Source organism: Ovis aries, chromosome 12 (assembly GCF_016772045.2).
Source record: "Ovis aries strain OAR_USU_Benz2616 breed Rambouillet chromosome 12, ARS-UI_Ramb_v3.0, whole genome shotgun sequence".
Classification (NCBI taxonomy): domain Eukaryota; kingdom Metazoa; phylum Chordata; class Mammalia; order Artiodactyla; family Bovidae; genus Ovis; species Ovis aries.
In genome coordinates, this window is record NC_056065.1 from 6708426 (window position 1) to 6721800 (window position 13375).

The 13375-nt window shown below is 48.8% G+C and overlaps 1 protein-coding gene across 3 annotated transcripts in view; it reads left to right on the top strand.

Moving 5' to 3' along the window:
* LOC105605798 (ankyrin repeat domain-containing protein 26-like) overlaps window positions 1-13375 on the top strand; it is a 59790-nt gene that overhangs the window by 22258 nt on the left and 24157 nt on the right. For 2 of the 3 annotated variants that reach the window (XR_009595798.1, XR_009595799.1), the window contains one exon: window positions 3527-12463. Coding sequence is in view for 1 of the 3 variants with exons in the window: in XM_042257065.2 (XP_042112999.1) it covers window positions 12478-12642 (165 nt within the window). In the remaining 2 variants the exon portion in view is untranslated. The other variant, XM_042257065.2, reaches the window with a different exon arrangement.

Here is a 13375-nt window from a genome sequence, read left to right on the forward strand (position 1 = left end):
AGGGAATCATGCTGTAAAGAGCAATATTGCATAGGAACCTGGAATCTTAGGTCCATGAATCAAGGCAAATTGGAAGTGGTCAAACAGGAGATGGCAAGAGTGAACGTCGACATTCTAGGAATCAGCAAACTAAAATGGACTGGAATGGGTGAATTTAACTCAGATGACCACTGAATCTGCTACTGTGGGCAGGAGTCCCTGAGAAGAAATGGAGTAGCCATCGTGGTCAACTAGAGAGTCCAAAATGCAGTACTTGGATGCAGTCTCAAAAACGACAGAATGATCTCTGTTCGTTTCCAAGGCAAACCATTCAATGTTCACAGTAATCCAAGTCTATGCCCCCCCAACCAGTAATGCTGAAGAAGCTGAATGGTTCTATGAAGACCTACAAGACCTTATAGAACTAACACCCAAAAAGATGTCCTTTTCATTATAGGGGACTGGAATGCAAAAGTAGGAAGTCAAGAAGCCCCTGGAGTAACAGGCAAATTTGGCCTTGGAATACAGAATGAAGCAGGGCAAATGCTAATAGAGTTTTGCCAAGAGAATGCACTGGTCATAGCAAACACCCTCTTCCAACAACACAAGAGAAGACACTACACATGGACGTCACCAGATGGTCAACACCGAAATCAGATTGATTATATTCTTTGTAGCCAAAGATACAGAAGCTGTATACAGTCAACAAAAACAGGACTGGGAGCTGACTGTGGCTCAGATCATCAACTCCTTATTGCCAAATTCAGACTTAAATTGAAGAAAGTAGGGAAAACCACCAGACCATTCAGGTATGATCTAAATCAAATCCCTTATGATTATACAGTGGAAGTGAGAAATAGATTTAAGGGCCTAGATCTGATTGATAGAGTGCCTGATGAACTATGGACTGAGGTTCGTGACACTGTACAGGAGACAGGGATGAAGACCATCCTCATGGAAAAGAAATACAAAAAAGCAAAATGGCTGTCTGTGGAGGGCTTACAAATAGCTGTGAAAAGAAGAGAAGCGAAAAGCAAAGGAGAAAAGGAAAGATATAAGCATATGAATGCAGCATTCCAAAGAATAGCAAGGAGAGATAAGAAAGCCTTCCTCAGCGATCAATGCAAAGAAATAGAGGAAAACAACACAATGGGAAAGACTAGAGATCTCTTCAAGAAAATTAGAGATACCAAGGGAACATTTCACACAAAGATGAGCTTGATAAAGGACAGAAATGGTATGGACATAACAGAAGCAGAAGATATTAAGAAGAGGTGGCAAGAATACACAGAACTGTACAAAAAGATCTTCACAACCCAGATAATCACGATGGTGTGATCACTCACCTAGAGCCAGACATCCTGGGATGTGAAGTCAAGTGGGCCTTAGGAAGCATCACTATGAACAAAGCTAGTGGAGGTGATGGAATTCCACTTGAGCTCTTTCAAATCCTGAAAGATGATGCTGTGAAAGTGCTGCACTCAATATCCTAGCAAATTTGGAAAACTCAGCAGTGGCCACAGGACTGGAAAAGGTCAGTTTTCATTCCAATCCCCAAAAAAGGCAATGCCAACAATGCTCAAACTACCACACAATTGCACTCAACTCACATTCTAGCAAAATAATGCTCAAAATTCTCCAAGCCAGGCTTCAGCAATACGTCAATCGTGAACTTCCAGATGTTCAAACTGGTTTTAGAAAAGGCAGAAGAACCAGAGATCAAATTGCCAACATCCGCTGGATCATGGAAAAAGCAAGAGCGTTCCAGAAAAACATCTATTTCTGCTTTATTGACTATGCCAAAGCCTTTGACTGTGTGGGTCACAATAAACTGTGGAAAATTCTTCAAGAGATGGGAATAGCAGACCACCTGACCTGCATCTTGAGAAACCTGTATGCAGGTCAGGAAGCAACAGTTAGAACTGGACATGAAACAACAGACTGGTTCCAAATAGGAAAAGGAGTATGTCAAGGCTGTATATTGTCACCCTGCTTATTTTACTTCTATGCAGAGTACATCATGAGAAATGCTGGGCTGGAAGAAGCACAAGCTGGAATCAAGATTGCCGAGAGAAATATCAATATCCTCAGATATGCAGATGACACCACCCTTATGGCATAAAGTGAAGAGGAACTAAAAAGCCTCTTGATGAAAGTGAAAGATGGGAGTGAAAAAGTTTGCTTAGAGCTCAACATTCAGAAAATGAAGATCATGGCATCTGGTTCCATCACTTCATGGGAAACAGACGGGGAAACAGTGAAAACAGTGTCAGACTTTATTTTTTTTGGGCTCCAAAATCACTGCAGATGGTGACTGCAGCCATGAAATTAAAAGATGCTTACTCCTTGGAAGAAAGTTATTACCAACCTAGATAGCATATTCAAAAGCAGAGACATTACTTTGCCGACTGAGGTCCGTCTAGTCAAGGCTATGGTTTTTCCTGTGGTCATGTATGGATGTGAGAGTTAGATTGTGAAGAAAGCTGAGCACAGAAGTATTGATGCTTTTGAACTGTGGTAGGCCCCTGCAGGCTAACAATAAGGACATAAAGAGATTTTCCCAGCGCTTGAATTCCACAGATTGAATTCCACTGATTGGAAAGTCAAGTGACGTAAGATTGAGAAGATCGTTTCCTAGAATATGGCCCTTCCCCTCTATTTTCTGTTGGATTGATAGTATCTTTAGGATAGATTGTTTTAAACTATAGCTACTAAGGAACCTTATGGAACTTGCAGTTTATAACTTTTCTGACACTAACATAGTTTAATTTCTCTCTCTCTGTCTCTCTCGTTGAGTGATCTCAACAGACCAAAACAATTAAATGACTTGCCTAAAGTCTTACCACAGGGTAGAACTTGATGGAATAATTCGTGTTTTCTGACTTACAGACCATTGATGCTCTGCTGCCTCTTCAGCTAGAGCAGCAACACAGAGACTCTCAGAAGCACAGAGAGTTCTGCGTTTGTTTTATATTCTGGTGCCTGATAGAATGCCTAGCTGTGACCCGATACTGATATGCATTTAATATTGGCTTGTGTTCCTTGAGTCCAATGACTAGTTGGAACAAGAGGCGATGCCCCAGTGGCTGAGAGCTGGTTACATTTGAGACGACATGGAGGTGCTCAGCCCCCACAGCACTCATCAGTGAGCAGACAAGGCTCAGCAGAGAGGCAGAGGTGATTGTGTTGGTTGGGTAAGCGGTTGCATTGTGTGTGTGTGTGTTCAGTCGTGTCTGACTCCCATGGACTGTAGCGCACCAGGCTCCTCTGTCTGTGGAATTTTTCAGGCAAGAATACTGGAGTGAGTTGCCATTTCCTCCTCCAGAGAATCTTCCCGACCCAGGGATCAAACGCACACCTGCAGGCAGATTCTTCACTGCCAAGCCGTCGGGGAAGCCCTAAGAGGTTGTGTTGCCTGAGGTTTATTAGTAAGAAAAACCTGAGCGTTTTGCACTGATAGGATCTTTTCAGTTTGCTCCTTTGCTCATTCCAGTTTCTCTCTCTCTTTTCACTGCCGCCTGCTTCCCGATTCCATCCCCACCCCCAGATTTTTCCAGTCCTCAAAGAGCCGGATGATACCCACTGGAAGGTAGCCTTTTATCTTCTGATTAATTTTCCATGCTATTTCCTGGCTTCCAAGAGCAAGAAAAACCTGTGTGAACCTGAACTGAGAAAGCTGAGTGCCGAAGAATTGATGCTTTTGAACTGTGGAGTTGGAGAAGACTTTTGAGAATCCCTTGGACTGCAAGGAGATCCAGCCAGTCCATTCTAAAGGAGATAGGTCCCAGGTGTTCATTGGAAGGAATGTTGCTAAAGCTGAAACTCCAGTACTTTGGCCACCTCATGCCAAGAGTTGACTCATTGGAAAAGACTCTAATTCTGGGAGGGATTGGGGGCAGGAGGAGAAGGGGATGACAGAGGATGAGATGGCTGGATGGCATCACTGATTCAATGGACATGAGTCTGAGTGAACTCCGGGAGTTGGTGATGGACAGGGAGGCCTGGCGTGCTGCGATTCATGGGGTCATACAGAGTGGGACACGACTGAGCGACTGAACTGAGGGAAAGAAAGAAGTCTTTTCCTTAGTCTGCCTTGGTGTGCAGGGAAGAAGAGAAGGTCTGGATGAGAGATTCTTTGGTGCAGATAGAAAGTTGTATGAATTCTCCTTCCCCACAGAACCTTTCCACGCGGGTCCTCAGCTGCGTTACCCTTCTTCAGAGAAAGCATGCTGTTTTCTGAGGAGGCGCTATGCCAACAGTTACGGGGGTTGGGGGACCTGGGCCCAGACCAGAAAGGGCAGAGAAGGGGAGCCTTGACTGAACATTGAATAATTGCCTTCCTGCAGAAAGTTAAAGGCTATTTATATTGAATTTGGATCACAAAGAACATTGGTGGGAATTTCTGTTTCATCTTTCCTCTACATCCTGCTGTTTCTTTTCTCCTCTGCAGAGCTGAGGTCTGGCCGTAGGACACAGGGATTCTAATTTCTTTTCAATGACAGTGAACAAATAGTGTCCAGCAGGTAGTGGGGACACAGTGGTGAACACAACAGGGACAGGTCTTCCTTCCATAGGGCTTGACAGGCACTAAGAGAATACACAAAAATTAAGTCAATTTCAACAGTAGTGTCATAGTGCTATGATGGTGTTATGGGGACCTGGAGGGGAGGACAGGTGGGCCTAGGAGTTGGAGATAGGACTCCTCAGTCATGTGTCTGTCTAGGGAAGCTCTGGCCTGGCTGTGCTCTAGGGTAATTGCTACCACTTACTAAACGTTCCTGGCATAAGAGGCAAGCATCTCTGCCTTGCGTAATTGTTGAGCAGCTACTAGGTTTTGGGAGCTGGGGTTCTTTGGGGAGTAAATGGCAGGAAGGGGAAAGAAACTGCTTTGAGACAGCCCAGATTTTGACTTTGGGTTCATTACCTGTAGGGTTTGGGTTACTATCTCCTGCCTCCCTATGGCTTCCGGGGCTCAGTGGCGTCTCTGCTGCGCTTCTGTTGCTGCGCCTTTTGAGGCCAGCGGTATGTCCCACCACGAACTGTCTCTCCAAAAGCTGGGACGTGCTGGGGTTGGGCTCTTCCTCAGTGCGGCAGATTGAAATTTCTAGTAGCATTGTCAGTCTGGGAGAAAATTGCACACGTAGCCCCAGGAAACGTTCAACTACATGCTGCTGTGTTACTGTTAGTACTTCTAACACTAATATCATTTACATAGTAGACTCTGCAAGAAATAGGAATGGATGAAGTAATCCAAAAAGTTCTAGTACCTTTCCCACACTGCAACAGATGAACGCATGCCTCCTGTTTAGAGACCACTGCCTCGGAGAACGTTAATATTGCCCCGGGGTGTATAAAGAAATTGGCAAGTGGAGATGGGATAGAATGGATGTGAGAGGAAAATGGGTTAACTGGCTTCTCTGAGATTTTCCTCCCTATCTCTAGTCTGTTTATTAGTCTGTTATAGAAAATTAGTCTGTTTCAGAAAATCCAGTTTTCAGTTAGTTCAGTTCAGTCGCTCAGTCGTGTCCGACTCTGCAACCCCATGGATTGCAGCCCACCAGGCCTCCCTGTCCATCACCAGCTCCCAGAGCTTGCTCAGACTCATGAGCAGTCCGCTTTTAGGAGTCCATCCAGCTCAGCTTAGAAGCATGGCCAAGCTGCCTCTCTCCTTATGCCCTCTGCCCCGTAGCCATCACCTTGAAGATGTCAAGTAAATTACCCTAGAAACCAGTCACATGGGCATGCCTGCCAAGATGAACAGTCTGTGGTCCTCTCTGCCCATCACACTTTGGGTGGATATATTAAGTTTAAGGTATGTGAGAGACTCATAGCAGAAGACACTCTGTTTTTCTTTTTTTTTCTTTATTTTAATTGGAGGTTAATTACTTTATAATATTGTCTTGGTTTTGCCATACATCAACATGAATCCGCCACGGGTGTGCACGTGTTCCCCATCCTGAACCTCCCTCCCTCCTCCCTCCCCGTACCATCCCTCTGGGTCATCCCAGTGCACCAGCCCCAAGCATCCAGTATCATGCATCAAACCTGGACTGGCGATTCGTTTCATATATGATGTTATACATGTTTCAATGCCATTCTCCCAAATCATCCCATCCTCTCCCTCTCCCAGAGTCCAAAAGACTGTTCTATACATCTGTGTCTCTTTTGCTGTCTCACATACAGGGTTATCATTACCATCTTTCTAAATTCCATATATATGCATTAGTATACTGTACTGGTGTTTTTCTTTCTGGCTTACTTCACTCTGTATAATAGGCTCCAGTTTCATCCACCTCATTATCTTTGAGGGAGGAGAAGGGAGCAAACCAGCTCAAACAGCCCGAGAGCAGCTACACTGCTATGAGGATAGCTGAGGCGAGTCCAGGAGCTTCCAAAAAGAAATACTTAGTACGTGGTAGAGGGGTGGAGGTTTTCACAAAACCTATAGGAAGCAGCACCAACAGCGGGGTGGTAGATGGTTGAGAAAGACAGGAGAGAAAGAGCGCCCTTGCTGAGCCCCGCCCACCCTGCAGGGGAGTCCATGTTGCTCCTGGGAGTTCCTTGTCTGCTTTGAGTTATGCGCCTAGGGCTGAATTAGGCCAAGGGTGCTAGGCAGCCGCAGGCCTGTGCTTTCCCAGGCCAACTCCAGGCTGTGGGAATTCTTTCCTAGCCAGCTCCTCCTTGCCTGGAGCGGGGATTCTGGCTTAGCTGGCATAATGCTGCCAAGCAGGGGATAGGGAATCCTGGAGGCAGGGAGAGTCGCTGCGTCTTCTGAACCCGAGAACCCTCCCCGCTTCTCCCCTTCCACCAGGCCTAGGACCTTTGGTGCTTCATTCGTTTGGCAGCTCAGCAGAGTCTCCTGCAAGTGTTGTTTTGCTTAGAATCTTGCGGTTGCCTTGCTCTGAATGTCAGCTGAGGGTGGGAGAAAAGATGGCATTCCTTCTTCAGCCAAGGCAGATGTTGCGTCTGCCCTTGGAAGTGGGGCTTTCACTCTTCTTATTTGGCTCCAAGGTGTGAGCACTGGGGGTGTGATACCAGAGGGGCGGATGAACACACAGCCCGGGAGAGGGTAACCGAGCAGAGGGTAAGGAGGGCACTCTGGGCAGCTCTCTCTTCTCAGTGCCAGAGTCAGAGAGTTCACAAAAGGTGCGCAGCGGAGGACAGACAGAAAGACACACCCCCGGACAAAGCTGTCCACCAAGGGCAGGCTTTGGGATCGAGAGTGAGGAAAGGGCCATTCTCTTCTCAGTCCGTCACCTCTTGCTGTGACTTTAGGGGAGCTGCCTTCCCTCTAGGGGCAGGAAGGCCACAGGCACAGAGCGCATCTCCAAGCTGCGGGTGTGAGAAGTGGGAGATGCAGAAGCAGGAAATGCTCTGACCCCTGAGAGCAGTGGCAGCGGCTTGGCACAGGAGCTGGCTGAAGCCTTTCAGTCCTCGTGTTGACTTTCAGCTGCGCTTCCCTCTTGGTTTCCCTTGTGGCTCAGACAGTAAAGCATCTGCCTGCCATGGAGGAGACCCAGGTTCAGTCCCTGGGTCGGGAAGATCCCCTGGAGGAGGGCATGGCGACCCACTCCAGTGTTCTTGCCTGGAGAATCCCATGGACAGAGGAGCCTGGTGGGCTACAGTCCATGGGGTCACAAAGAGTCCAACACGACTGGGTGACCAACACTTTCACTTCTCTTTTACCCCCTAATCCAGGGTTTTAAGGTAGGATTTGAAAGATATTCTGATGTCTGTTCTCATGAACCAAATAGGATTGGCTTCTAAGCAACCCAGAGAAACCTCTCCCTGGTACTGTCTGTGCAGCAGAAGATTCTGCTCTCCCCTTGGCAAGGTGTCATCAGCCACACAGCTGGGAAGTCCCTCCTGATGTCCGACCTGGCTGCACCCTCTCTGTGCTGGCTCTGATAAGGGGTGCTTCTGCCGACAGTCCTCGGCCTCCCTGGGGAAGCCGGCCCGGCCCTTCCCTCCTTCCCGCTGGAGCCAGGCCACGAGGGTCTGGGCTACTGCTCCTCCTCCCAAGCCGCGGCCCGCAGGGCTCAGAGCAGACACAGATTTTCCACCGCCGCCCATTCTGTCTCCTCCAGCCAGGCAGGGACCCTGTGAGTCCCCAGCCTGGGGTGCGGGCGGTGACTTCCCAGGCCGACATTCTTGTCCCCTTTCCCAGCTCATGTGCTAAATCTGGCTGAGGACCAGAGGTACTCCTGGTTTGGGCGAGACTTTTTGTCGGACACAGTTTCTGCTCATTTTCTTGATGTATTTCTAGGGGAAACCCCTTTCCAGTTTCCCGCATTCTCTTGCTGCCAAATCCTCCTTCCCCACTTTGGGAAGCAGTGTACCTGAGAAGCAGCTGTGAAGATGAGGGAGTAAAACCCTCTTCTGGCCTGGGCAAGAATTTATGTGAAATCACAGCTGCTGAGATCAAGGCCTGAGAGCCTCTCGGGGGCTGGAAGAATTGGAATGGAAAGGCCCACATTGGGGGGTTGGTGGAGCTCCTAGTCCCACATGGTTCTCCTGTGCGATCCTGCATGTCAGAGAGGATTCATTCCCAAGGCCACCCGCTAATAGCCCCACACTGCCCCTCCCTGCCAGAGGATCCTGGGGCCATTTGATTTCTTAGGGGGACTTTTATTTAAGAGCTGAGGGTGACTTAAGGTGGAGCAGAGAGGTGAGAGAAAATGCAAAGAGGGAGTAAATGTGTGACTTTGAGAGCATCTAGGTAAGAGCAAGGCCTGACCTCTTTTGTTTTCCATAATGTGTCTTGTTTTGTTTGCTTGGGTCCAAAATAAGGCCAATAATGAAACTTTTATTGAATATAAAATTCATAGGTTGGACTCTGACAGACCTGGTGTCGCCATCCCTGAGGACAGGAAACAGACAGGACTAATTGACGTCAATTGTAAATAAAGAGTAGGAACAAGGCTGCTTTGTCTAGAGGTGCAGAGAAAAGCAGCGAGAGGGCCCGCCCTGAGGTAACTGAAAAGGCTGACCAACCATTCCTGTTTGCCTGGAGCTGAGGGGTTGTCCCAGGAGATGGGCGCTTCAGTGATGAAATCTGGAAAGTCCTAGGCCAAGTAGGAAAGGTTAGTCACAGCAAAATGAGCCTCAGCTGAGCACAGCTGCCTCCATGCCGCAGCCCCTCTGTGTGTGAGCTGGAATCCAGCTGCTGCTTGTGGAGCAGCTACAGACTGCCACATACTTACCTGAGTAGGTACCAAACCTGTCTAGGCCTCAGTTTGCTTGTATGTGACGCGGGGTTAATAGCCGCTGCCGCACAGGGCCTTGCGGCTTCGGTGAGAAGACACACATGTGCCGGCACAACTGCCATCACTTAAATGTTCACAGTAATACCTATTACTCATGCAGTTCATTCAGCGAATTTGTGTACATGTCTCGCACGGCTTTAGACCTAAGGAACAAAGACAAAAACCCTGGCCTTGTCCAGGGAGATAAACAAATGTGGAACAAATGTATCCAATAACCTGTTCCAGGAGAAGACCTGAGGAGGGAAACAGCTGAGCAGGCCAAGGGGATCCCATGTGCTGGGGCAGAGACGTCCACGTGAAATACGTTGGTCAGGGTTAGGGCCTTTGTCCAAAGACCTGAAGGAAGTGAAAGGACAAGCCCTAACTAGGGAAGGGAAATCTGAGAAAGAAAACAGCATGTGCAGCGACCCTGCAATGGAAACGTGTCTGGTGCACACAGAGAATCGCAGGAAGGCTAGCTTGGCGGGATCTCGGTGAACAAGGTGGAAATGGTAGCACTCCACAGGTGGGGAACTGGGTGCTCACGAAGGGGGCCTACGTAAAAGGGCAGATGAGTGCCATGGGGGGTTGGAAGAGACCCTCTTCTTGGAAGAGACCAAGAAGAGACCGAGGGCAGAAAGCTAAGGCTAGAAGCAGCAGGCCTGTGGGACGGTCGCCGTGTCCAGCTGAGAGACAGCCAGGGCTTAAAGCAGCATGCGAGCAGTGGGAGATGAGAAGTGAGGGCGACCTGGATGTATTTTGAAGGTAGAGATGATGAATTTTCTGACTAAATGGGTATTGTAGATAAGAGAGAGAGGAGTCAAGGATGATTGCAAGGCATTAATATGAGAACAGAGTCGGGCAGGGTTACCTCGGTGGAAGTGAAAGTGTTAGTCGCTCAGTCGTGTCCAGCTCTTTGTGACCCCATGGACTGTAGCCCACCAGGCTCCGCTGTCCATGGGATTCTCCAGGCAGGAATACTGGAGTGGGTTGCCATTCTCTTCTCCAGGGGATCTTCCCAACCCAGGGATCGAACTGAGGTCTCCTGCATTGCAGACAGATTCTTTAGCATCTGAGCCACCACGGAAGCTCTTTTCGCTAAACTGCTGTTGAGTCTTTTAGCCTTTTGGCCTCCGTTGAACTATTGGCATATGATAACCTTCTATATCTGATGTGTTGGTTTGCCCTCATAGTCGTCTGCTCACCCTTCTTATGGAGGGAATAGTGTCTCCTCCCTTTATGTCATAAATCCTGCTTTCTTTAGAAACATCGCAGCTAGATTAACGAGCTATCAGAACTCCTGTTTCTCAAGGGCAGGCCTAGCCGTCCAGCAGTTCCAAGTTGGCACACGTGTTATCTCAGGTCCCTGGGAGAAACACCCCGCACGGCCCTGTTCCCTAGCAGCTCTGCCTCTGCCCGCCTGCGGATCAAGATGCCCTGCCCAGGGACACTCCTTTCCCAGGCTCTGGCGTTTCTTGCCTGCTGAGAACTGACCACTCAGAGTGGTGGGGGCAGGGAGCCTCTGGCAAGCAGCCTGTGTTGCTTCTAGTGCTTTGGCCAACCCCCCGCCCCGCCCACCCAGGCTATCTGCCTTCCCTCTGTTCCTCTCCATAAATCTGTTACCTGCTCCTGTGGCCCAGGTGCCTCATCCTGAGGACAGTGCAGAGATCTGAGGGTGGTCCCAACTGCCAAACCCAATCTAAGGTGTGACGCAGCACCCTCTGCTGTTAGCTCAAGGGGCCTCCTGTCAAGATTTCCCTCGGGAAGCCTGTGTGGTGATATGCTCTTCCCAGGGTGCTGACCTCCTTGCTTCATTGCCCTTGGCCAGAGTTAAAGAGCAAGGATCCTTAGTCTCTGAGTTGGAAGTCTGCAGGGTCCTTATGGGGGAAGGGGTTGGGATGGGCAGTCCCTGCACCCTCTTCTTCCTCTTTTGGTGCCGTCTTCCCATCTAGATGCCTTCTCAGCTAGTCTTCTCTGGGGTGAAGAGAGACGTTTCTCTGTAACCTCTGTCCCCACTTCTTTGTTCTCTCCACAGTCTGTTTTCTTCTTCCTAATCTGATGTGTGTTTCTTTTTTGGTGGTTGTGTTTACATCCTGTTTTTGTCTTATTTGTGAGTCTGACAGCAGAGACAGTTTCTCAGGAAGGGCACCTAAGCAAAGGAGCAGAGCTCTGCAGGGTGAAGCTGGAGAGGTACTGGGGGCCAGCAGGAACTGCACTCTTGAGACAGCTCCTGGAGCCTTTTTTCCTTTCATAACCCACATCATAGTGGATTTTAGAAATAAAGACATCACGTTGGAAAACCAGGACTCAACAAAAGTAATTCTTAAATTTCAGATCTCTTTAACTCTTCTTTTTAAAGCAAAATGGATTTCTATGTTTGTCTGTATCCCTGCCTTCTCTTGTTCCAGAGAGTCCCTCATACCAACTTCTTCCCTTAGGGAAAGGTACTCTGTACCTCTCTACCTTCATCAGACAGGGGAGAAAGGAGATTTCCTTCCCCTATTGCTCAACTAATATAAGAGGGAACTGGAAAATACCCTGTGTCTGGGGTCTGGGTTTCTTCCATGAAAATCTATATCTATGTAGAGAGAGAGGGGAACCTTTTAAAGAGCCAACTAAGACCCTAATGTGTTTCCCATATGGCTCAGTGGTAAAGAAACTGCCTGCCAATGCGGGAGATGTGGGTTTGATCCCTGGGTCGGGAAGATCTCCTGGAAAGGGAAATGGCAACCCACTCCAGCATTCTTGCCTGGGAAATCCCATGGACAAAGGATCCTGGTGGGCTACAGTCCATGGGGTCACAAAAGAGTTGGACACGACTTAGCAGCTAAACAACAAGACCATTATGTTCTAGGAATATTTACCAACCTTGCCTTTCAGCCCCTTTCTGCCGTAAAGACTCACTGTTTTAAGCACTGAATTCCAAGAAGGATGGCTGTTGGTAATAGCACCGAGTGGCAGGACAAATCCTCTTGCGAGAATAAACCTGGCTCAGGGCTCTGAGACAGTGCCAGGAAGCTGCCACTGAAGAGGAGAGTCATCCATTTCACCTCCAGTTGTTAAGATACCCTTCCCAAGGCCCTAAGAGAAGGTCAAGCTCCCTGTCTGGCATGGGGTGAGGGAGGTCAGATCTGATGCCAGAGGTCCAAGGTGTGTTCCAGAAAGAGACAAAGGGGCGTGTTAGTTCCCCCTTGCTACTACTCAGGGCTGCTGCCTTGCCTGCTGACCTGTCCTCTTTGTGTGTGCATCCTAGCAAAGACCCAGGATGGAGTGTCCTTGGAAATGCAGCCACTCGACAGCCAGGAGGGGATCGAAATCCAGCCACTCGACAGCCAGGAGGGGATCTACAGTGAGGAAAAGGAGAAGAAGGCCGCCAAGCTGCCCAAAAAAGAGAAGTCCGTGCTGCAGGGCAAGCTGACCCGCCTGGCCGTCCAGACTGGGAAAGCTGGTGAGTAGGTGGGGCCTTCTCAGTGTGTCCGTCAGTCTTCCTCTGGGTCCTCGCCCCTTTGATTACCTCCTGTCTGTACCAACCAGGTCTGGCAGGAAAGAGCCGAAAATTCCAAGTGTCTGGTGCAGTTCAAGAATCTGTGTCCTTCCCTGTGACTGTTGGACCCTTGGCTTTAGCAGAGAGATATGTCTTCCTATTTAGAGTTAAAGGCCCAAAACAAATGGGAGATTAACATTAGCAAGAAGGAAGACTTTAATAACTACTCACCTGCTCAAGTATTGGCTTGAAAATTCCTGGAGGGTAGAGAAGGCTGCTGTTGGCTGGGAGCAATTCTCTAGCATAGGAATGGCCAGGCACAGAGCAATGAGTTCAAAATGAGGACTGGAAGGCAAAGGAAGACAATGATTAAAGAGGGGCTTTGCGGAGCAGAGATCACTAAAGGTACTCCTGTGCATCAGGAGAGGAAACAGCTTCTTCTTGCCTGACTCTGGAGAGGGAGATGGGGGGAGGGTGCGGGGACGGACGGAGCTGGAAGAGGCAGTGAAAGGAAAATTGCTCCTTCAGCGGGTATCCCTCCAAGCAGTCTGCTCCCGCTGTTTACTTCCTGACCCCACCTCCGTGTTCACTACAGAGTCTAGCCCAATGCATCTCTCCGTGTGCTGTTCACCTGGGACCTTGTTACGGTGCAGATTCTGACTCAGGC